This window comes from Saimiri boliviensis, chromosome 1, assembly GCF_048565385.1.
Source record: "Saimiri boliviensis isolate mSaiBol1 chromosome 1, mSaiBol1.pri, whole genome shotgun sequence".
Classification (NCBI taxonomy): domain Eukaryota; kingdom Metazoa; phylum Chordata; class Mammalia; order Primates; family Cebidae; genus Saimiri; species Saimiri boliviensis.
This window is the reverse complement of record NC_133449.1, coordinates 232380749-232405100: the sequence shown is the minus strand read 5'-3', so window position 1 is coordinate 232405100 and position 24352 is coordinate 232380749. Positions and strand designations below refer to the sequence as shown.

Sequence of the window (24352 nt, the reverse complement as noted above, 5' to 3'; positions counted from 1 at the left end):
AAGTGCTGGGATTACAGGCTTGAGCCACCGCGCCCGGCCGCAGCTCCCATTTCTTAAGTGCTTACTATATACCAGAAACTGCGCTAGAAGTGCTTAACGGACATTTAGCAAAGTGACTCCTCACAACCATCCTACAAGAAAGGTGCTAGTATCATTCCCAGATGATAGATGTAACATTAATAAGTTACAGTTGAGGAAGCAGATGCTTGAAAAGTTTGAAGGAACATCTTAGGAATCAGTTATTGTCCCTGGGGAGGGACCTTCAGGAATGGCCTGATCCCCATCAGGAGAACTGTCCCCTGTTCAGGATGTCAAAGGTTCTCTACGAGAGATAAAAAAAATAATCTTCTGCTTCTAGAAATCAACTTTTCCTGGAAGGAAAAGCAGGCATGGGCTGAGGTGAGAGCTGGGATGCAGGTGGAGTATGAAGACTCCTGAGAGAAAGGAAAAAAACAAAACAAAAAAGCAAATAGAACGTAAGACATTACCAATATGATGCCAACCCTCATGTACTCATCCCCAGCCCCACACTTCTCTCCCTACCCCTTCGATCTGTTTATATATTTATTTAGCCTGTGGGATCCCAACGCAGAGCAGCCCCGGTGGACGCATTTATGGTGCGGTGAGAAGAAGACAATGGCAATCACAGACAGGAGCTGAAATGTGATAAACATTTATACACTGTGTTTATATACAGTGTAACTCTGGCCAATTTAGCTAATCTTTCTGATCTCAATATCCTCTTCTGTATAATGGGAAGAATAATCCTATGTATTGCTGCGCTGGTTGTTGTGGGGATTAAACAAGACAATACTCTAAAGCTTTGGCACCTGGCACTGAAAACAGCCATTCCATCTCTTCTTTCCCGCTGCACCTCATCCCTGCCTCTGCCCGCCCTGCCCGTTGTGCCCCCCCACCGCTTTCGTGGTGCCCGCACCTGCCCACCTTCCTCTGCAATAAAAAACGCATCCCTCCTCCTGGAGTGTCCACCGCACCGGAAAGCCCCCTATGTAACAGTTACCAACGATAATTGCATGAGTTCGGATCCTGGGTTTCTGACAGTCAGGAGACAGACGATCTGGCTCTTTAGGAGTGAGTAAAGGTTAGTTTGCTGCAGAGCCCAGGCCGGTAATAACCCGCTGTCCCGGCGCTCCCGCTCTTTGCATTCCAAAGTAGACACCTCATCCGCCCAACCCCGCCCGCAGGCGGCTCCCGCAGCCTCGGAGACCTGGCGCGCGTCCGGGGAGCTGGCGGCGCAGTCGCGCAGAGCAGGTATCCGGGGGCTGGGCCGGGGCGCGCGTTCTGGTCTCGGGGCGTGGCCTCCCGCAGGTGAATCCAGTGGCGCCTCCGGTTTCCCAGAAACCTATCCCGCCCGGGTGAGGAGCGCAGAGGCTCCGATTCCGGGCGGGTGAGAAGCTGACTTTCTCTCGGTGCGTCCAGTAGAGCTCTGAGTTTCGAATCCGTGACGGCGGATCCCCCGAGCGTCCGGCGTCGGGGCCTGGGGAGGATGCGGAACCCAAGCGCAGCGTGGCTGCTGGGGGCCGCTGTCCTGCTAGCGGCCTCAGTCTCCTGCAATGGCACTATCCAAGGTGAGAAACCTGGCCAAGGAGGGCTTGTACCGCTGAGGAGCTGGGGTCCCTGGCACGCCGGGCAGACGGTGGGATCCGGGCAGGTACGCGAAGGGTGTTCTGCTGCTGGCACCCACCTCCACGAATCCCTCAGCCTCCCCTTGATGGCTTTGATGGTGGAGGTCTCTGCGCCAAGGGGCCACCCTGGTGGGACATGCGGGAGCAGCTGAAGTCGGCAGAGCCCGGCAGAGGCAGATTTCCCCAAAGACCTCCACTTTTCGGAGAGGCTCTCATGCTGGGCACCTGCAGCCTCCAGCGGGGGTGCGGGGAAAAGGAGGGAAGGAAGGAGTGACCGTGTCTAAAAGGTACCCAGAGGACCCAGTTCCCTCCCCGGGCTTGGTTTCTTTGTAAACACTAAGTCATTAGGAGCTTTTCTCCCACTCTGGAGACTTCCTCTGCTAGCCCGCGGGGCCAGTGGAGTTAGAGAGCTGATGGCGCAGGGTAGAGCGGAGTGGGTGGGAACTCGCAGCCCGAGAGCCTTCTAGGTTGTTTTTTGCGCCCCCTACCCAACTACTGGAAGCCTTTCTTCGGGTTCTGCCCCCGGCGTTCGAGACCCACCCGGGACTCGCGGCTCCTGGCACCCACGGTGGAAGGCCCGGGGTATGAAAGTCAGGGCCGACCCTGCTGGGCTCTCGTGGTAATGAGCGCTCAGGCCAGTTGGACGACACGAGGATTTACGAGGGGAACTTCTTGGACCCTGCCTTATATTTGACCAGTTGACCCTCCGGGCCTGGGGTTCCCAGACCTCCCTAGTGTGCCACACGGAGCGGCCACTGGCGGCTACCCAGGTCTGCAGGCCGGAGGCTGGCCGCCCTGGGAACAGAGCAGCTCTTAGGCCCGGCCCCTGCGTTCCTCGGGTGTGCTCGAACTTGTTCTGCTGGGAGTGTGTTCTTCCGGGCCCAGCAGGCCTCACTGTGGCCGTGGGGTATGTTTGACCTGCAATCGCGCCACTGAGATGCTAACCGAGGCCCTGCAGTTTGGGGCAGCCTGGGTAGCAGTCAAAGGGAGGTTTTATTTCCCTGAGAAATGTGCAGACTTGCTGTAAAACGCAGTTTCTCACTTTTATCCTCCTCTTCATAAAGACAATGTTAAAGAGCAAGTCACAGTGGGTTGGAATTAGATGGAAGAATGTGATCCTTTTCCCTCTGCCGTTAGGAGAAGGGATGTTATGGTTTAAGCTTGAAAACTGCACCACTGGTATATTTTTTGTTAACCAGCATCAGAATAAAGACATTTAGTTCTGGGAAGTATTGAAAACTGTAATGAACACCTCTCCCCTATATCCTTTAAAGTTGGAAACTTAAAATTCAGGAGCAAACGTTAGTATGAGCAAACTTTAAAAAAAAAATTACATGTTGGTATAGATGTTTCAACATCTTTATGATTCAGAGGTCTGTCTAGGAAGCACACCCTGATTATTTGGCTTGTTCTTGTTTACTCCTCTTGGTGGGGGATTGGGAGATCCCTGGACTACAAGGTGAGCTTGATTTAACAACAAGGAAAAGTCGGTTACTTGTTAACTAGAGCCATTTAATATTGCACCTTGTTCCTCATCCCCCAGCCCCCAACACACATACACACACACACACCATACTTATATTCCTCTGCTGGGTAACTTTCCCAAAGGATTAGTGAGGTAACACAGATTTGATTTAGGCAGATGGAGCTTTCCTCCCACCTTGAAACTAAATTGATTTTAATAAGAAATACAGTGTCAGCAAAGCTTTTCTGCAGGTCTTTGCTCACTCCCTTCTGCGGGCCCCTCAGTTGGCTGCAGGGCCGATTTGGGGGTTCATTTTCTTCCCAAAGCCTCACTCCAAAAGACTGCCTCATAGAAAGGAACTCAGCCCAGATTACAACCTTCTCATGGCACAAGTGAGGGGGAGGGGGCAAGGCAAGGAAAACACTCCATCATGGCTCCACTTTCTTTCCCCTCCCAATAGTAATTGATAATGATCTGGGTAAATATGTTTAACATGTGTCCTCACTGTATCATTAGCTCCTGGAGGCAGGGGACCCTACCATCCTTTCCGTCACGTCTAGCATAGTCTCCTCACCCATGGGACCTCAATAAATAGCAAATGAATGAAGTGAGGAATCTCGCCCAGAGTACCCTGGCTGTCCACGCCGTGTTCTTTTCAGTCAGCTTCTCTCTGCCACTTACTTATTTTTTCCACCATGTTGCCAGCCTAGGTCATTCCATATCTCTTTTGGAGACTGAAATTTCTGTTTTCTTTATAATTGGTTTGGTGTTTTTTGTTTGTTTGTTTGTTTTTGTTTTTGTGTTACTCTGTTGCCCAGGTTGAAGAGCAATGGTGTGATTTTGGCTCATTGCAAACTCTACCTCTCCTGGGTTTTAGTGATTCTCCTGCCTCAGCCTCCTGAGTAGCTGGGACTACAGGCATGTACCACCACCCCCAGCTAATTTTTTTTTTTTTTTTTTTAGTTGGAGTCTCACTATGTTTCCCAGGCTGGAGCGCAGTGGCACCATCTCAGCTCACTGCAACCTCCGCCTCCCAGGTTCAAGCAAATCTCCTTTCTCAGCCTCGTGAGTAGCTGGGACTACAGGCGCCTGCCACCACCCTCAGCTAATATTTGTATTTTTAGTGGAGAATGGGTTTCACCATATTTATCAGGCTGGTCTGGAACTCCTGACCTCAGGTGATCTGCCTGCTTCGGCCTTCCAAAGTGCTGGGATTACAGGCATGAGCCACTGCACCCTACCTATAATTTTTTTTTTAATTATAAAAATAATATGTGATCACTGTAGGGAACAATGAGCCAAAACAAAAAAAGAAGAAAATTTAATTAAATCACCCTGAACTTCAGTACCAAAGTAGCCACTGCTAACATTTCCGCTTACATATTTTCTCACTCTTTATTATATCCATGCACAAAATATATATTCACAAATACAGAAATCTGTTTCTGCAAGTATGGGATTATATAAGCAGATGAGTGTCTTGTCAATACATATAAAACATTTTAAATGACTAAAATGTTATAGGAGGATGTATCAATTTTAAAATTAGTCCTTTGTTGATAGACATGTGGTATTTACAAATTTATTTTTCTTTTTTTTTTTTGTTTCCTCTGAGACAGTCTCTCTGTCACCCAGGCTGGAGTGCAGTGGCACGATCTTGGCTCACTGCAACCTCTGCCTCCCGGTTCAAGTGATTCTCATGCCTCAGCCTCCAGAGTAGCTGGGGCTACAGGCGCGTGCCACCATGCCTGGCTGATTTTTGTGTTTTTGATAGAAACAGTGTTTTTGCCATTTTGGCCAGGCTGGTCTTGAACTCCTGACCTCAAGTGATCCATCGCTTCAGCCTCCCAAAGTGCTGGGATTAAAGGTGTGAGCCACCACGTCTGGCCAATGTTTTGTAATATGATAGAACACTGCAGTGAACTGGAAGATAGGACTTTAAGTGTGATCCTTTTGCTTGCTTTGTAGTTACTAAGTAACCTTGATAGGTGATGTTTTAGTAAAGTCTGTATTTGTCTTTCTTATGGTTTTATTAGCTTGGCAAATGTTCAAGAAAACAGTTCATTCTGAAAGAACACTTGAGAAAATGTACTAAATGTATAGCTCGGGAGGGGTATCCCACAATTGAAAGCTTTTATTTTTCAGCCTGTGCTCCCAAAGATTGGGAGCAAAAAAGAACATTTGGGGTAAGGGCATCGTAGAGAAAGAGGGTAAAAGGAAGAGAGTTAATGCCAATAAAAGTACTTGTTTTACACTTGGTTTGATGGGGAGGGTGGTCCGCAAGAGGAGTATACTTACAATAAAAAGTATTAAAAGTTTTACATGCAGATTTTTCCAAAATTGTGCAAATCAGAAGGGTCTAAAAAAAGTGAAAATCTCTCATTCTTTCCAGTCTCCAATCTCAGCCTGACTTCTCGGGTTTGTTTGTTTGTTTGGTTGGTTTTCTTTGAGGCAGAGTCTCGCTCTGTCGCCCAGGCTGGACTGTGGCAGTGTGATCTAGGTTCACTGCAACCTGCATCTCCCAGGTTCAAGCGATTCTCCTGCCTCAGCCTCCCGAGTAGCTGGAATTACAGATGTGCACCAACACCTCTGGCTAATTTTTGTATTTTTAATAAAGCCAGGATTTTGCCATGTTGGCCTGGCTGGTCTTGAACTCCTGACCTCAAATGATCTGCCTGCCTTGGCCTCCCAAAGTCCTGGGATTACAGGTGTGAGCCACTGTGCCTGGCCATCAGCTCAATTTCCCTATGCACAAATAATTCACAGGAATAGAAGGAGCATAGTATACATACTGTGCTATGGTTTATTTATCTTTTTAACCTAACCAATTCCTAGTCAGTGTATGGAAATCTGTACAAACTTTTTTTTTGTACCCTCCCTCATCCCTGTACAAAGTTTTATGGGGGGGGGCGGTAATTGAACTAATCCTCCCCACTGCCCCCGCCCCATTTTTTTTTTTTTAAACACTGAGAGTACAGTGGCGGGATCATAGCTTGCTGTAACCACCTCAGCTCCCACGTAGCTGGGACTATGGCTAGTTTACACCTAGCCTGACCTACTCCCTTAACCCCACCCCCCAATGGAGTTTTGCTCTGTCACCCAGGCTGGAGTGCAGTGGCGTGATCTTGGCTCACTGCAACCTCTGCCTCTGGGGTTCAAGCAATTCCCCTGCCTCAGCCTCCCAAGTAGCTGGGATTACAGGCACCCGCTACCACACGCGGCTAATGTTTGTATTTTTAGTAGAGGTGGGGTTTTACCATGTTGGCCAGGCTGATCCTGAACTCCTGACCTCGTGATCTGCCTGCCTCACCCTCCCAAAGTGCTGGGATTATAGGTGTGAGCCACTGCGTCTGGCCCTGAACTACTCCCCTTTTTGATAGATGTTGAAATCAACATCTTTGTTTTACCATGCTAGACAATGTTCCAGTAAAGATTCTTGAACATACGGTAACTTGGTCCACTTTAACTAGTAGATGCAGGGCAGATTCTTAGAAGTGAATTGGTAGGTCATATGGCAAGTACGTCTATTTACTTACTTATTTATTTAGAGACAAGTTTCTCTCCTGTTGCCCAGGCTGTAGTGCAATGGTGTGTTCTCGTCTCACCACAGTCTGCCTCCCAGGTTCAAGGGATTCTCCCGCCCCAGCCTCCTGGGATTACAGGCATGCGCCACCACCCCTGGCTAATTTTGTATCTTTAGCAGAGATGAGGGTTTCTCCATGTTCGGCAGGCTGGTCTCGAACTCCCAACCTCAGGTCATATCTGCCGCCTCGGCCTCCCAAAGTGCTGGGATTACAGGCATGAGCCACCATGCTGGTGGCCAGTACATTTAAAATTTTGATATGTTTTGTTAAATTACCCACCAAAAATATTATACCAATTTATACTCCTTTGAGATAGTAAATCCAAATAATATAGAGAGGTGTAGAATAAAAAGAAAAAATCTCCTGTCCCCTCCTGTACTCCACAGAGCCAGTCACTTTTTATTGTTTGGTGGGTATCCTTCTAGATTTAACGCTTTGCAAATTGTACATTATGATTTTATTATACAAATGAGAGCAGACTAAGGCCGGGCGCGGTGGCTCACGCCTGTAATCCCAGCACTTTGGGAGGCTGAAGTGGGCAGATCACAAGGTCAGGAGTGTGAGACCAGCCTGACCAACATGGTGAAACCCTGTATCTATTAAAAATATAAAAATTAGCCAGGCATGGTGGTGCACACCTGTAGTCCCATCTACTCTGGAGGCTAAGGCAGGAGAATTGCTTGAAACCAGGAGGCGGAGGTTGCAGTGAGCTGAGATCGCACCCATTGCACTCTAGCCTGGGTGACAGAGTGAAACTCCGTTTCAAAACAAGCAAACAAACAAAAACAAATGGGAACACATTGTTCTGCCAGTTTCTTTTTTTCAATTGACAATATATTGTTGCTGTCTTTCCATGTCAAGTTATTGGCTAGTATAATGTCTACCCATAGTGATAGGGACTACGTCACGGACATGGTAAGTTAGAAATAAGCAGCTATTTGTCTGTAGCTGGATGGGGGATGCTGCCTTGAGCTTCTGTGAGTGTGTGTATTTTTGCATACTTGGGCTGTAATTGTTTATTACAGCCCTAGAAATGGGAATGTAATTGTAGCCAGGCACTTTATATGTGTTTAAACTTCATTTGTGCATTTACCCTCTCCTCAACTCTGTGAAATACAAATGATTTTATGACCATTGGGAGCTGGGATAGCAGCGGTTCTCTAGACAAGCTCTGTGAGTTTTGGTGAGTGTAGGACACTGTACAGAGTCCGCCTATACACTGGGCTGAAAGGGCTTCAGGGACCTCTGAGCAGCGTCTTGACATTTACCAGTGTTATAGAACAGTTAATACCATTCAAGGTTATACGTTGGAATACTCTAAGAAAAAGTTCCTTTTTTAAGAAAATGTTACAGTCCCTTTCCTTGCTCCTTTTTTGGTCTTTGTTTTAGCTTTCTTATTTAAAACAGATTTTGAGCACTCTTTCCGTGAGCGTTCCTGACTTGGGACATACTCGGTTTTATGGAGAATGTTAATCATATAGAAGTATACTATTATAATGAATTCCACGTACCCAACACTCAACATCAGTAATTATTAACGGTTGGCTAATCTTGTTTCATCTATTCCCCAACCCACCTCTCATCCCTCGTCCCTGTTATTTTTTCTTTTCTTTTCTTTTTTCCCCTTTCCTATGATGCTGAACCTGTTTTTTTTTTTTTTTAACACCTTTACTAAGAATTCCGTATCAGATAATTTGCATACCATACAATTCACCACTAAACTGTATAAGTTAGTGGCTTTTAGTGTATCACAGAATTATTCAACCATTACCACAAACAATTTTAGAACATTTTTATTACCCTGGAAGAAACACCTTAGCTGTCATTCACTAGTCTTCCAGTCTTAGCCCATGGCAAACACTAATCTACTTTCTATTTATGGATCTGCCTGTTGTAGACATTTGATAGAAATGGGATAGTATGTGGTCCTCTGTGACTGGCTTCTTTTACCTAGCATAACCTTTTTGAGGTTCATCCATGTATCTATGTATTAGTACTTTTTTTTTTTTTTTTCTTTTTTGAGACTGAGTCTTTCTCTGTCACCCAGGCTGGAGTATAGTGGCACCATCTCTGCTACCTTTGCCTCTGGGTTCAAGCAATTCTCCTGCCTCAGCCTCCTGGGTAGCTGGGGCTGCAGGTCTGTGCCACCAAGCTTCACTAGTTTTTGTATTTCTAGGAGAGACAGAGTTTCACCATGTTGGCCAGGCTGGTCTTGAGCTCCTGAACTCAGGTGATCTGCCTGCCTCAGCCTCCCAAATACTTCATTTTTTAAAACAGCCACATAATATTCCACTGTATGGATTTACTGCATTTTATTTCTTTTTTTCTTTTTCTTTCTTTCTTTCTTTTTTTTTTTTTTTGAGACAGAGTCTCACTCTTTCACCCAGGTTGGAGTGCAGTGACCCGATCTTTGCTCACTGCAACCTCCACCTCCCGGGTTCACGTGATTTTTTGCCTCAGCCTCCCAAGTTGCTGGGACTACAGATGTATGCCACCACACTTGGTTAATTTTTGTATTTTTAATAGAGACAGAGTTTCACCATATTGGCCAGGCTAGTCTTGAACTCCTGACCTTGTGATCTGTCTACCTCGGCCTCTGTAAGTGTTGGGATTACAGGCATGAGCCATCATGTCCAGCCTATTGCATTTTATTTCTGTTCATCTGTTGATGGGTATTTTGGTTGTTTCCACTTTTTTTTTTCCAGCCTGGGCAACTCCCGCTCTGTTGCCCAGGCTGGAGTGCAGTGATGTGATCTCTGACCTCCTGGGTTCAAGCAATCCGCTTCAACCTCCAGAGTATCTGGGACTACAACTATCTGTGCACCACTATGCCTGGCTAATTTTTTAAAATGTTTGTAGAGATGGGGTTCTGCTCGTTTGCCCAGGCTGGTCTCAAACTCCTGGCCTCAAGCAGTTCTCCCACCTCACCCTCCCAAAGTGTTAGGATTACAGGTGAGCACCACTGTGCCCAGCCCTCTTTTTGACTATTAAAAATAATGCTGCTATGTGTACAGGTTTTTGTGTGGACTCTTTTATACCTAGGAGTGGAGTTTCTGGGTCATATAGTAACTCTCTGACTATTTGAGGAACTGCCAGGCAGTTTTCCACAATGACTGCACCGTTTTTTTAATATATATTTTTTGAGACATGGTTTCACTCTGTCACCCAGGCTGGAGTGCAGTGGTGCGATCTTGGCTCACTGCAACCTCTGCCTCCCAATTCAAGCGATTTTCCTGTCTCACCCTCCCGAGTTGCTCGCATTACAGGTGTATGCCACCATACCTGGCTAATTTTTGTACTTTTGGTATAGACGGGGCTTCACCATGTTGGCCAGGCTGGTCTCGAACTCCTGACCTCAGGTGATCCACCTGCCTCAGCCTCCCATAGTGCTGGGAGTTAGAGGTGTGAGCCACTCTGCCTGGCCATGCACCGTTTTATATTCCTATCAGCGGTGTCTGAAGGTTTCAATCCCTGTGGTCATGAAATAAATCTCAGATATAATTTCATCCTAAAATATCTTAGAATGTATTAATAAAGTATGAGGAACTTCTTTTTCAAATACAACCATAGTGCCATTATATTATCTACTAACATTGATTTTTAATATAATCAAATAGTATTCAAATTATTTATTTATTTATTTATTTTTTTGTGAGACGGAGTTTCGCTCTTGTTACCCAGGCTGGAGTGCAATGGCGCGATCTCGGCTCACCGCAACCTCCGCCTCCTGGGTTCAGGCAATTCTCCTGCCTCAGCCTCCTGAGTAGCTGGGATTACAGGCACGCGCCACCATGCCCAGCTAATTTTTTGCACCTTTAGTAGAGACGGGGTTTCACCATGTTGACCAGGATGGTCTCGATCTCTTGACCTCGTGATCCACCCGTCTCGGCCTCCCAAAGTGCTGGGATTACAGGCTTGAGCCACCGCGCCCGGCCCACCAAATTTTTTATTTTTTATAGAGACAAGGATCTCATTGTGTCACCCACAGTGGAGTGCAGTGGCACAATCTCACTAAATCATTGAACTCCTGGTCTCAAGTGATCCTGCTGCTTCAACTTCCCAAGTAGCCAGGACTACAGGTGTGCGCCACCATGTCTGGATAATTTTGTATTTTTAATTTTTTTTTAGAGACAGGGTCTTGCTATTTTGGGCAGGCTGGTCTTAAACCTTGGCCTCAAGAAGTTTTTTCACCTCGGCCTTGCAAAGCACTGGGATTATAGGCATGAACAACCATGCCTGGCTCTGTGTTCAAATTTCTAATTGTCTTATAAATGTTATTTTAGGCTGGGTACAGTGGCTCACACCTGTAATTCCAACACTTTGGGAGGTCAAGGTGGGCAGATCACTTGAGATCAGGAGTTTGAGACCAGCCTGACCAACATGGTGAAACCCCATCTCTACTAAAAGTACAAAAATTAGCTAGGTGTGGTGGTGCGGGCCTGTAATTCTAGGTACTTGGGAAGCTGAGGCAGGAGAATCACTTGAAACCTGGGAGGCAGAAGTTACAGTGAGCCACCATCACACCACTGCATTGTGGTTTGGGTGACAGGGTGAGACTCCATCGCAAAAAAAAAAAAAAAAAATGTTATTTTTATTATTTGTTTGAATCATGATTCAAACAAGGTACACACATTATATGACTGATGTCTTTTAAATCTTCTACTCTATAAATTTCACCTTCACCCCCTTTTTTTTTCCTTTCTTCTTCTTCTTCTTCTTTCTTTATTTATTTATTTTTTTTGAGACGGAGTTTCGCTCTTGTTACCCAGGCTGGAGTGCAATGGCGCCATCTCGGCTCACCGCAACCTCCGCCTCCTGGGCTCAGGCAATTCTCCTGCCTCAGCCTCCTGAGTAGCTGGGATTACAGGCATGCGCCACCATGCCCAGCTAATTTTTTGTATTTTTAGTAGAGACGGGGTTTCACCATGTTGACCAGGATGGTCTCAATCTCTTGACCTCGTGATCCACCCGCCTCAGCCTCCCAAAGTGCTGGGATTACAGGCTTGAGCCACCACACCCGGCCGCCTTCTTTTTTTTTTTAAAGATGGGGTCTTGCTATGTTTCTTAGGCTGGTCTTGAACTCCGGGTCTCAATCAATCCTCCTGCCTTGGCCTCCCAAAATGCTGGGTATTGAAGGCATGAGCCACTGTGCATGGCCCTCTTTCTTATTTTTTGGCCATTTAATTTATATTTTGTAAAAGACAGATCATTTATCCTGTAGCGGTTCCCAGAGTCTCAATTTTACTATCTATATTCATGGTGTTAACACTTTGCCCCTTTCATTTCCATTAGTTTGGTGTTAGATAAATTCCACAGTAACTGCACCAGTTACTCAGTCTGTAACACTAATCAAGTACTGAATCCAACACGAAATTAATTTCTAGTGTGTTACTTTCTAATTGTTATATACGTTGTCACTCTGATTGTGGTGCTTCAAAATTGGTTGCTGTCCTCACTGCAGCTTTGAGAAGTTAAGTGGCCTGTGAAATCAATGTTAAAGAGTAATAACTGGCTTTTTTTTCTTTTCTTTTCCTTTTTTTTTTTTTTTTTTTTTTGATGGAGTCTCATTCTGTTGCCAGGCTGAAGTGGAATGGCACGATCTTGGTTCACTGCATCCTCCACCTCCCGGGTTCAAGCAATTCTTGTGCCTCAGCTTCCTGAGTAGCTGGAATTACAGGAGTCTGTCACCACACCCAGCTAATTTTTCTTTTTTTTTTTTTTCAATAAAAGATGGGGTTTCACCATAATGGCCAAGTTGGTCTTGAACTCCTGACCTCAGGTGATCAACCCACCTTGGCCTCCCAAAGTGCTAGGATTACAGGCATAAGCCACCATGCCCGGCCAGTTTTTCTATTTTTAATAAAGACAGGATTTCACCATGTTGGCCAGGATGGTCTCGATCTCCTGACCTCGTGATCCACCCGTCTCCGACTTCCAAAATGCTGGGATTACAAGTGTGAGCCACAGCACCTGGCCATAACTGGCTTTTTATAATAATAGAATACAATAGAAAATATCAGTGCACCCTATGTAATAAGAATAATTATTATCTTGTGAATCTTTTATTCCACCATGGATATGTGTATTGGGAACTGGATTACTATGTAGACTGTGGTTTTTAGGGGTTGTGGTCAAATATTTGAAGAACACTGTAATGTGTAGATTAAAAAAAATTTTTTTTGAAGAATTATAAAAAAATAGAAATATTAGAAATAGGACTATGCTAGGCGTATTAGTTTCCTGTGGCTATCATATCAAATTGCCATAAACTGCTGGTGTAAAACAATGCATTTATTCTGTCAGTTCTGGTGGCCAGAATTCTGAAATCAAGGAACTGGGACGACATATCCTCCAAAGGCTCTGAGGGAGGGTCCATTCCTTTCCTTTTGCAGCTTGCAGTGGCTGCTGGCATTTCTTGGCATTCTCCTTGGCCTGTTCGTTGACATGACTCCAATCTCTGCTTCCATTCTCATGTGACACTCCTGTGGCTTTTCCTTTTCTACGTGTCACAGGGCTCTTTCTGCCTTTCTCTCTTTTTTTTTTTTTTTTTTTTTTTTTTTTTAGACAGAGTCTTACTCTGTTACCCAGGCTGGAGTGCAGTGGCATGATCTCAGCTCCTCGAAAGGTTCAAGCAATTTTCCTGCCTCAGCCTCCCGAGTAGCTGGGACTATAGGCACGTGCCACCACGCCTGGCTAATTTTTGTATTTTTAGTAGAGACAGGGTTTCACCATACTGACCAGGCTTGTCTCTAACTCCTGACCTCAAGTGACCTGCCCACCTCAGCTTCCCAGAGTGCTGGGATTACAGGCGTGAACCACTGCACCTGGCCCCTGCCTTTATCTTATAATAGACACTTGTCTTTAGATTTAGGGCCACCTAGATAACTCAGGGAGATCTTATCTCAGGGTTCTTATTTCTATCTGCAAAGACCCTTTTGCTAAATAATGTTCATAGAGCCTGGGGATTAGGATGTAAACTTCTCTTTTGGGGGTACCACCTCTCAACCCACTACACTAAATGAAAAATAATGCCAAATAGGGAAGCATTAAGATGTGAAAAATTCTACGGAACATTAGTGTAAAGCTAGAAGTAGAGAAATGATGACCAAGCATAACATTATGAATAACAACATGAGTGGGTTCAGTGTCCTCCCTGGTATACTGTAGTGCGAGTACTGCCCTGTCTTCTCTGCTTGGTGAAAGTCTACTTTTCCCCAGAATTAGAGGAAAATTCTTTGGTATCCTTAAATCGTCCTTATTCCTGCAGGTTCATGAATACTTGCGGGCAGAATGTAGGGATATGCCATTCATTTTTTTGTGTTTTTTAAGGTCAACTTTATATTATAAGAGAGGGAGAATAAGTTAGCTTGTCATGCTGCTTGCTTGAAAGTCAGAACACAAATCTCATCAGTACAGCCACCTGTCCAGGCCAGACAGTTTTCCTGCCAGCTGGCTCCATGGGAAGTTCTCCAGGAAGCCAGCACATGAGCATGGGGAATCCCTGCCTATTGTTGAGGCTATCCTTGTGGGTAAAAAGGGAATGTCCCTTGTGGTCCTGGGAATCTCCCTGTGGCAAGCACTGAATAGAGTATGATAAATAGGACAGGATGGATCCTGGCTCAGGGCTATATAGTGGGACAGAAGGCCATTGCGAAGCAAAACTGGTGTCAGGATGGGGATCATTATTTTATACACTTGAGAGTTTGGAAAGGAATTACTAAGCAATCTTAAACGGATTTTTTTTTTTTTTTTTTTTTAATGGAATCTCACTCTTGTCACCCAGGCTGGAGGGCAGTGATGTGATCTTGGATCACTGGAACATCCTCCTCCTGGATTAAAGCAATTCTCTTGCCTCAGCCTCCTGAGTAGCTGGGATTACAGGCACCCATGCCTGGCTAAGTTTTGTTTGTTTTGTTTTTGAGACAGAATTTCCCTCTTGTTGCCCAGGCTGGAGTGTAATGGCACAATCTGAGCTCACCGCAAACTCCTCCTCCCAGGTTCAAGTGATTCTCCTGCCTCAGCCTCCTGAGTAGCTGGGATTATGGCATGTGCCACGATGCCCAGCTAATTTTGTATTTTTAGTAGAGGTGGGGTTTCACCATATTAGGCTGGTCTCAAACTCCTGACCTCAGGTGATCTGCCTGTCTTGGCCTCCCAAAGTGCTGCGATTACAGGCATGAGCCACCACGCCCAGCCAAACTGATGTTTTACTAATTGATAGATAAAAGGACTGTTGTTGGGCATGTGATAAGAATAGCTAGAGCCGGACATGATGGCTCATGCCTGTAATCGCTGCACTTTGGGAGGTTGAGGTGGGAGGATCACTTGAGGCCAGGAGTTTGAGATCAGCTTAGTCAACATAGCAAGACCCCATCTCTTAAAAATAAATAAAATAAAAAGAATACCTAGGAACTAACGAATATGGGTAGTTTGTAAAAATAAATGGAGATATTGTTAGTCTTCTTTATATTCCTAGAAATCAATCTTCCACATGCATCCCATAACTCCCCACAGCTCCTGATACAAAGATACTCACTTTAAGAGGAAAATCCCATAAAACCAAACTAAACCAGACAATATAAATCTTAATGATCTCATTACATAAAGAAAAGGCCCTATAAGCTTTTTGTGTAATCCTCTAATAGTATATATTTCTGTCTTCATCTAAAGTACTTTCATTTGAGGCTGGGCTCAGTGGCTCACACTTGTAATCTCACCACTTTGGGAGGCTGAGGCAAGAGAATCTTTTTTATTTTTTGAGATGAAGTCTTGCTCTGTCGCCAGGCTGAAGTGCAGTGGCACGATCTCGGCTCACTGCAATCTCCACCTCCTGGGTTCAAGCAATTCTCCTGCCTCAGCCTTCTGAGTAGCTGGAACTACAGGCACACACCACCACGCCCAGCTAATTTTTGTACTTTTAGTAGAGACGGGGTTTCACCATGTTGGCCAGGATTGTCTTGATCTCTTGACCTCGTGATCCACCCACCTCAGCCTCCCAAAGTGCTGGGATTACAGGTGTGCACTCCACGCCCAGCCAAGGCAGGAGAATCTTAAGGCCAAGAGTTTGAGAATAGCCTGGGCAACATAGCGAGATCTGTCTCTACAAAAAGTAAAAAATTAGTCAGGCATGGAGGTGCATGCCTGTGGCCTGGCTGCCCAGGAAGATCGCTCAAGCCCAAAAGTTTGAGGCTGCAGTGCGTTATGTTTGCTCCACTACAATCCAGCCTGGGTGATGGTGAGACCCTGTCTCATAAATTAAAAAATGAATGAATGAATGTAGTTTCATTTGAAAAACCAGCGTTACTGCTGAAACATTTCTTTTTGTAATGACCCTTGCCTTCCTTTCTTGTCCAGGAGGCAATAGATCCTCTAAAGGAAGAAGTCTTATTGGTAAGGTTGATGGCACATCCCATGTCACTGGAAAAGGAGTTACAGTTGAACCAGGCTTTTCTGTGGATGAGTTTTCTGCATCTGTCCTCACTGGAAAACTGACCACCGTCTTCCTTCCAATTGTCTACACCATTGTCTTTGTGGTGGGTTTGCCAAGTAATGGCCTGGCCCTGTGGGTCTTTCTCTTCCGAACTAAGAAGAAGCACCCTGCTGTGATTTACATGGCCAATCTGGCCTTGGCTGACCTTCTCTCCGTCATCTGGTTCCCCTTGAAGATTGCCTATCACATACATGGCAACAACTGGATTTACGGGGAAGCTCTTTGTAATGTGCTCATTGGCTTTTTCTATGGCAATATGTACTGCTCCATTCTCTTCATGACCTGCCTCAGTGTGCAGAGGTATTGGGTCATTGTGAACCCCATGGGGCACTCCAAGAAGAAGGCAAACATTGCCATCGGCATCTCCCTGGCAATATGGCTGCTGATTCTGCTGGTCACCATCCCCTTGTATGTTGTGAAGCAGACCATCTTCATTCCAGCCCTAAACATCACTACCTGTCATGATGTTTTGCCTGAGCAGGTGTTAGTAGGGGACATGTTCAATTACTTCCTCTCTCTGGCCATTGGGGTCTTTCTGTTCCCAGCCTTCCTCACAGCCTCTGCCTACGTGCTGATGATCAGAATGCTGCGATCTTCTGCCATGGATGAAAACTCAGAGAAGAAAAGGAAGAGGGCCATCAAACTCATTATCACTGTCCTGGCCATGTACCTGATCTGCTTCACCCCTAGTAACCTTCTGCTCGTGGTGCATTATTTTCTGATTAAAAGCCGGGGCCAGAGTCATGTCTATGCCCTGTACATTGTAGCCCTCTGCCTCTCCACCCTCAACAGCTGCATCGACCCCTTTGTCTATTACTTTGTTTCACAAGATTTCAGGGATCACACAAAGAACGCTCTCCTTTGCCGAAGTGTCCGCACTGTAAAGCAGATGCAAGTATCCCTCACCTCAAAGAAATACTCCAGGAAATCCAGCTCTTACTCTTCAAGTTCAACCAGTGTTAAGACCTCCTATTGAGTTTCTCAGGTCCTCTGACGGGAGTTACACAGTAGGATGTGGGGCCTATTTAATGTTATGGGGACGTGTCTGTTATTTCCTAAGCTAACGGGACTCACCACATACCATGTGGATGCAGCACCTCTTAGGATTGCTAGAAGCTCCTCTGTTTGCATGAGAGAAATAGTCCCCCAAATTAACATTGGTGTCTGTTTCAAAATTCCTCTACTCAGATGGCCCCAGAGACTGAACCAATAGAAGCGGACTTTTCAGAAGACGGTGAAGACGGAAACTCAGTAACTTGCACAAAGTAGACACAGTGTGAAGACTCACTTCTCAGCTGAAATTATATACACACACATATATATTTTTTACATCTGGGGTTGTGATAGACTTGTTAAGGCTTCAGTAACTTCAGAGATGATCAGTCCAATTGAACGACCTTACAAATGAGGAAACTAAGACAAAGGAGCTGCCGGAATCAGGTTTCCATTCATGAGAATCATGATGGATCTTGGCTAGGCGTGGCGCCTTGTGCCTGTAATCCCAGCGCTTTGGGAGGCCAACGCAGGCAGATCATTTGAGGTCAGGAGTTTGAGAGCAGCCTGGCCAACATGGTGAAACCTCTTCTCTACCAAAAATAAAAAGTTAACTGGGTGTGGTGGTGCATATCTGTAATCCCAGCTACTCAGAAGGCTAAGGCACGAGAACCAAGTATCACTTTAACTCAGGTGGCAGAGGTTGCAGTGAACCGAGATTGCCCCACTGCAACCTTAGTGACAGAGTAAGACTCTGTTTCTGGAAGATTAAAAAAAAGTCATTGTGAATTTTGTTCAAAATGGGGATTCCGAGCTGGGCGCAGTGGCTCACCCCTGTAATCCCAGCACTTTGGGAGGCCGAGACGGGTGGATCACGAGGTCAAGAGAGCAAGACCATCCTGGTCAACATGGTGAAACCCCGTCTCTACTAAAAATACAAAAAATTAGCTGGGCGTGGTGGCGTGTGCCTGTAATCCCAGCTACTTGGGAGGCTGAGGCAGGAGAATTGCCTGAACCCAGGAGGCAGAGGTTGCGGTGAGCCGAGATCACGCCATTGCACTCCAGCCTGGGTAACAAGAGAGAAACTCCGTCTCAAAAAAAAAAAAAAAAAAAAAGGTGGGGGCGGTATTCCTCAGATTCAGTAATGAGAGCTCAAACTCTGGGAACAGGGTTCAGGACTGTGTGGTACAAGCCTGCGTGATGTTTATGTACACAAAGATTTGAGAACCATTGATCTGAATGCTGCTTTCATTTGACCAAGTGCTGTGATAATTTTTGAAAAGGGAAGTAAACAACGGTGCCTCTTTTATGTTTAGCTTATAATGAAATCTGTTTATTGACTTATTAGGACTTTGAATTCCTTCTTTACTAACCCTTTGAGTTTTTGTATGTATTATTATTACTTCAAGAAAAATATGGCTGGGTGCAGTGGTTCACGTCTGTAATCCCAGCACTTTGGGAGACTGAGGCGGGAGATCATGAGGTCAGGAGTTCAAGACCAGCCTGACCAACATAGTAAAACCCATCTCTACTATAAATACAAAAATTAGCCAGGTGTAGTGGCACATGTCTGTTATCCCAGCTACTCAGGAGGCTAAGGCAGGAGAAATGCTTGAACCTGGGGAGGTGGAGGTTGCAGTGAGCCAAGATTGCACCACTGCACTCTGGCCTGGGCAACAGAGCAAGACTCTGTCTCAAAAAAAAAAAAAAAAAAGCCGGGCACAGTGGCATGTGCCTGTAGTCCCAGCTACTCGGGAGGCTGAGGAGGGAGGATCACTTGAGCCCAGGAGTTCTGAGCTGTAGTGCACTATGCCGATCGGGTGTCCACGCTAAGTTCGGCATCAATATGGTGACCTCCCGGGAGCAGGGGACCACCAGGTTGACTAAGGAGGGGTGAACTGGCCCAGGTCGGAAACAGAGCAGGTCAAAACTCCCGTGCTGATCAGTAGTGGGATCGCACCTGTGAATAGCCACTGCACTGCAGCCTGGGCAACATAGCGAGACCCCATCTTTAAAAAAAAAATACAATCAGAATTTTAAATGTGTATTTTTGTATAACTTTTTACTGACTTTAGTGGAATTTTCATGTAGTCTAAGTAATAGATTGTTTTGCCACTAAGAATAGCATTTACCACTTAGTATTTTAAAAAATTATTGTTGGAGTATTTATTGTCAGTTTTGTTCACTTGTTAACAAATACAAAATTATAAAGCCTTCAGAAGGTTTAAACCACACCTCTTTGGAAAATAACACTAAAGTAAATGAATTTGCAACATATTTAAGAGGTACCTGATGCCAAACTGACTTCATACCACGATTGTATTTGTGACTTCTAAAAATAATTATTTTGTTGTATAATTGATTTATACATAATACATTTTTTTTTAAACAACTTATTTCTGAGTTGTGTGTTTGTTTTGAGGGAAGGAGTAAGAGAAGGGAAGCAATAGCTTCACCCCTCTAAAGGAAATGATGGGACGCTCACACCAAACTCTGTGACAACTGTTTTTCATTTTAAAATGTTTTAGAGTTTTTTCCACACCTGTAGGTTGATTGTTTTTAAAGGACACAGGCTATTTAACATTTCAGGTATATTGCGATGTATTTAATTGTTTCCTTACCAAGGGCTTCTTAAGTTGTCACACCCCTACCCTCCTTTTTTTTTTTTTGATATTAAAACAGTGCTGCATCAAATATCTGCATACAGACATCTTTGAGCATATTTTTTGAAGATAAGTTTCTAGAAGTAGAATGGCCAGATCAAAAGTTAGATGCCCGTTTTACATTCTGATAAGTGTTGCCAAATTGTCTTCAGTAATGTATAATTCTACCAAAATAGTATATTTGCACCTGTTTCCTGAAATGCTCATATACACTCCATGCTACCAATCTTTTGAAAGTTTCCCAGTCTGATTGGGGGTGGAAAATCTCGTTTTATTGAAGAAGCAGCACAGTGGCCTAATTTCTCTAAACTAAGTCCTAAAATGTCTGCAAATGTAAATACTTTGAGCAGTGAGGCCTCTTAATTTGAAAGTGAATAACTTTCAGTTATTTACTAACAGTGAGGCCTCTTACTTTGAAAGTAAACTAAGATTTGCTGTCCTGCTGCTCAGGACCAAGGCATGTGTAAACTGACTTGGCTGGAGTTGTTTTATGGGCTTTTCCTAGTGTGTCACCTCAGTGGTTTGCAGCAGGAGTTCCAAACTTGTATTAATTTCCTGGTTAATAAAGCTTAGGGCTATAATCTCATCAGTATGCATAGTTCAGTGATTACAACTTTGTTCCTGAAGCATTAACCCTTTGGAGGCCCCTGAGAGGACTAGAATTTATTTCAGAATCAAAGATAATCCTTGCTGTCCTCCAGATCTTGATTTAAATTATGGATTTTTGCTTTGGTGATCAGATGTCTTCCCAAAGAGAAGTTTGTGATATGTCCTGTCCTTTCCTGACCCCCAGTTCTGAAGACAAAAACCAAACCCTTCGTGATCAGGGATCTAGTCTCTGCATTTAATTCAAGCCTTGGAACTTCACTGAGATGGTAGTCCGAGTGATTCAGACTAGTCTTGGAATGCCTTTATAGGGGGAGGGTTTGAAAAATTCTGTGATTTGAGTACAGGCTGCTCTTGCCTCTACCAGTGGGTCAATCTGTGGACTATTTCCCAGCCTCTGTCTTTATTGGTGAGAAATTAAGCCCAACCAGAGGGAGAGACCACCTCCTGCAGAAACCTCAACCCAAGCCTGCGAGCCCCTCAGGAACCCAGCAGCAGTGAGTGGTTCATTCCTTCATCCTGTGAAAGGAAAATAAATCTTGGGGCCCCAAAATCACTAAGTGAAGGGGAAAATCAAGCTGAGAACTGCTTGGCGCAAACCTGCCTCTCCTATTCAAAGTTACCCCTTTGCTCACTGAGATAAATGCACGTCTGATTGCCTCCTTTCGAGAGGCTAATCAGAAACTCAAAAGATTGCAATCATTTGTCTATCTACCTATGACCCAGAAGCCTCCTCCCCACTTAAAGTTGTCCTGCCTTTCCAGACAGAACCAATATTCATCTTACATATGTTGATTGATGTCTCATGACTCCCTAAACTACTCTGAACACTGTGAACCCTAAACATTTGAGACAGTTATCAGTTAATTTAGAAAGCTTATTTTGCCAAGCTTGAGGACACATCTGTGACACAGCCTCAGGAAGTCCTGACATCGTGTGCTCAAGGTGATCAGGGCACAGCTTGATTTTATATATTTTAGAAAGATATGAAACATCAACATATGTAAAATGTACATTGGTTTGTTCTGGAAAGGCAGGTCAACTTATGCAAAGGCCAGAAAAGTGAGGAGGGGGCTTCCAGATCACAGTGGCATTCTTTTGAGTTTCTGATTAGCCTTTCCAAAGAAGGCAATTAGATACACATTTACCTCAGTGAACAGAGGGATCACTTGGAACTGAATGGGAGGCGGGTTTGCCCTATGCAGTTTCTAGCTTGAGTTTTCCTTTTCGCTTAGTGATTTTGGGGGCCTAGGATATTTTCCTTTCACACCATCTTGGGCACATTTCATCAGGACCTCCAGAGGCTGTGTCACGGGCACACATCCTCAACCTCAGCAAAATAAACTTTCTAAATTAACTGAGACCTGTCTCAAATATTCAGGGTACACAATCCCACAAACATTCATTGCAACATTATTGCATTATTAAATGCAAATAATTAAATTAGGATTTCTACCTTAGCAGCTATCTAGTTCAGGGGTTGATAATCTCAGTAGAATACATCAATATGTGGGAAAAAACCCACACACCCCCAAAACCGAACCCTCCTGTTCACGGGCTTCTCAAAAGCCTTTAAAGCATAGCCTATTCCAGAGCTAGATCTTGAGAGTGGCAGAAAGTCAAGGTAAACGCGAAAGACAAGAAGGTTCTGGAAGGGCCGCTACTATGGCTTACCCCTCTAACCACTGCTTTGCTTACACCATTGCTTGAACCCAGCAGTTCAAGGCTGCAGTGAGCTATGATCACGCCTGTGAGTAGTCACTACACTCCATCCTGAACATCTCTAAAAAATAAAAAATAAAAAGCAGAAGAACTGAATCGAATAGATAGCAAATAAGCATATTGAAAAGATGCTTGGCCGGGCACGGTGGCTCACGCCTGTAATTCCAGCACTTTGGGAGGCCGAGGCGGGTGGATCACGAGGTCGAGAGATCGAGACCATCCTGGTCAACATGGTGAAACCCCGTCTCTACCAAAAATACAAAAAATTAGCTGGGCATGGTGGCATGTGCCTGTAATCCCAGCTACTCAGGAGGCTGAGACAGGAGAATTGCCTGAACCCAGGAGGCGGAGGTTGCGGTGAGCCAAGATCGCGCCATTGCATTCCAGCCTGGGTAACAAGAGCGAAACTCCGCCTCAAAAAAAAAGAAAAGAAAAGATGCTTAGCATTAGTCATTAGAAAAATGCAAATTTTAAAACCCGTGAGTGGCTAAAATAAATAAATCTGAAAGTATAAGTATGTAATGAGAAAGAATACCCTCCCTACTCGCAACATGGGAACCCATTTATACAACCTCTGTATATTCTTTGAGATATTTTATGCATGTATAAACATGTATACATGCTTGCTTTTTTTTTTTGAGACTGAGTCTCTCACTGTTGCCTGGGCTGGAGTGCAATGAATGACGTGATCTTGGCTCACTGCAACCTCCACTTCCCAGGTTCAAGAGATTCTCCTGCATCAGCCTCCCAAGTAGGTGGGATTACAGGTGCACGCCACCACGCCTGGCAAATTTTTTTATATTTTTAGTAGAGACGGGGGTTTCATTATGTTGGCCAGGCTGGTCTCGAACTCCTGACCTTGTGATCAGCCCACCTCGGTCTCCCAAAGTGCTGAGATTACGGGTGAGCCGCCACGCCTGGCCAGTGATTTATAATTCTTTTTTTTTGTTGTTTTTTGAGACGGAGTTTTGTTCTTGTTGCCTAGGCTGGAGTGCAATGGTACGATCTCAGCTTGCCACAAGCTCTGCCTCCCGGGTTCAAGTGATTCTCCTGCCTCAACCTCCCGAGTAGCTGGGATTACCAGCATGTGCCACCATGCCCAGCTAATTTTTTGTATTTTTAGTAGAGACAGGATTTCTCCATGTTGGTCAGGCTGGTCTCAAACTCCCAACCTCAGTTGATCCTCCCACCTCAGCCTCCCAAAGTGTTGGGATTATAGGTGTGAGCCACTGCATCCAACCTATACATGCTTTTTATAAATAAAAAATAAAAACTATACCATGTATTAGTTAAATTATTCATAAATTACCTTAAAATTTAGTGGCATAAAACAGTTGTAAACATTTACTAACCTGCACAGTTTCTGTGGGTTATGAATCCAGGAGCAGTTTAGCCCAGTGGTTCTGGCTGAGGAACTCATGAGGTGGCAGGTAAGATACTGGCTGGAGCTGCTGCTTGCTGAAGATGTGAAGGGCTGGAGGATCCTCTACATGGCTGGCACGTTGGTGGCAGGAAGCTTCACGGGGTGGGCCTCTTCACAGGGCGTCTGGATTGACTCATAGCGGAGACTGGCGTTCCCCAAAATGAGTGATAACGAGAACAAGGGGAAAGCTGCGATGCCTTTCATTACTTAGCTTCAGAAGTCACACACAGTCACTTCCCCCAGCCTAGCTCCAATTGCTTGGTCAGAGAAGCTGGCTCCAATTCAATTTGGGAGAAGACAGAGAGCATAAATACCAGGAGGCAAGGATCACTGGAGACTACACGGGGGCTGGCTACGGCATTATATACAGAAACACATCTTGCATATTATTGCCATGTTAGCATTTACAGATTGACCCCATTATTTTAAACCACTGTCTCCATGTTCACATATTCCATAATGTATGGAATCCAGCTTATGCTATACTTGGATTGCTATAGAAATAATCTTTGAGTAAATATCTTGTACGTACTTGTTAATTCAATATTCTTCCCCCATGCGCTATGTGCCAAGTCATCTTCTAGGCGGTAAGGAATATTGTGGAGAATAAAATAGACGAGAACCCTGTTCTCATGGAGTTTACTTTCTGATTGGAGAAAGACTGAAAACAAAACAAAATATCCAATAGTAGTAAATGCTAAATGTAAATGCTCAGAGTATTTTATATTGGGAGACCAGAGAAGGTTTCTGAGGAGGTGAA

The 24352-nt window shown here is 44.8% G+C and overlaps 1 protein-coding gene across 1 annotated transcript; it reads left to right on the top strand.

Annotated features, from left to right (window-relative positions):
* Positions 1–1256: 1256 nt before the first annotated feature.
* F2RL1 (F2R like trypsin receptor 1) lies at positions 1257–19574 on the top strand. The gene is made up of 2 exons (XM_003920830.4): positions 1257–1589; positions 16050–19574. The coding sequence occupies exons 1-2, from the start codon at positions 1508–1510 to the stop codon at positions 17159–17161; spliced, it is 1194 nt and encodes a 397-aa protein (XP_003920879.1). The 5' UTR covers positions 1257–1507; the 3' UTR covers positions 17162–19574.
* Positions 19575–24352: the final 4778 nt, after the last annotated feature.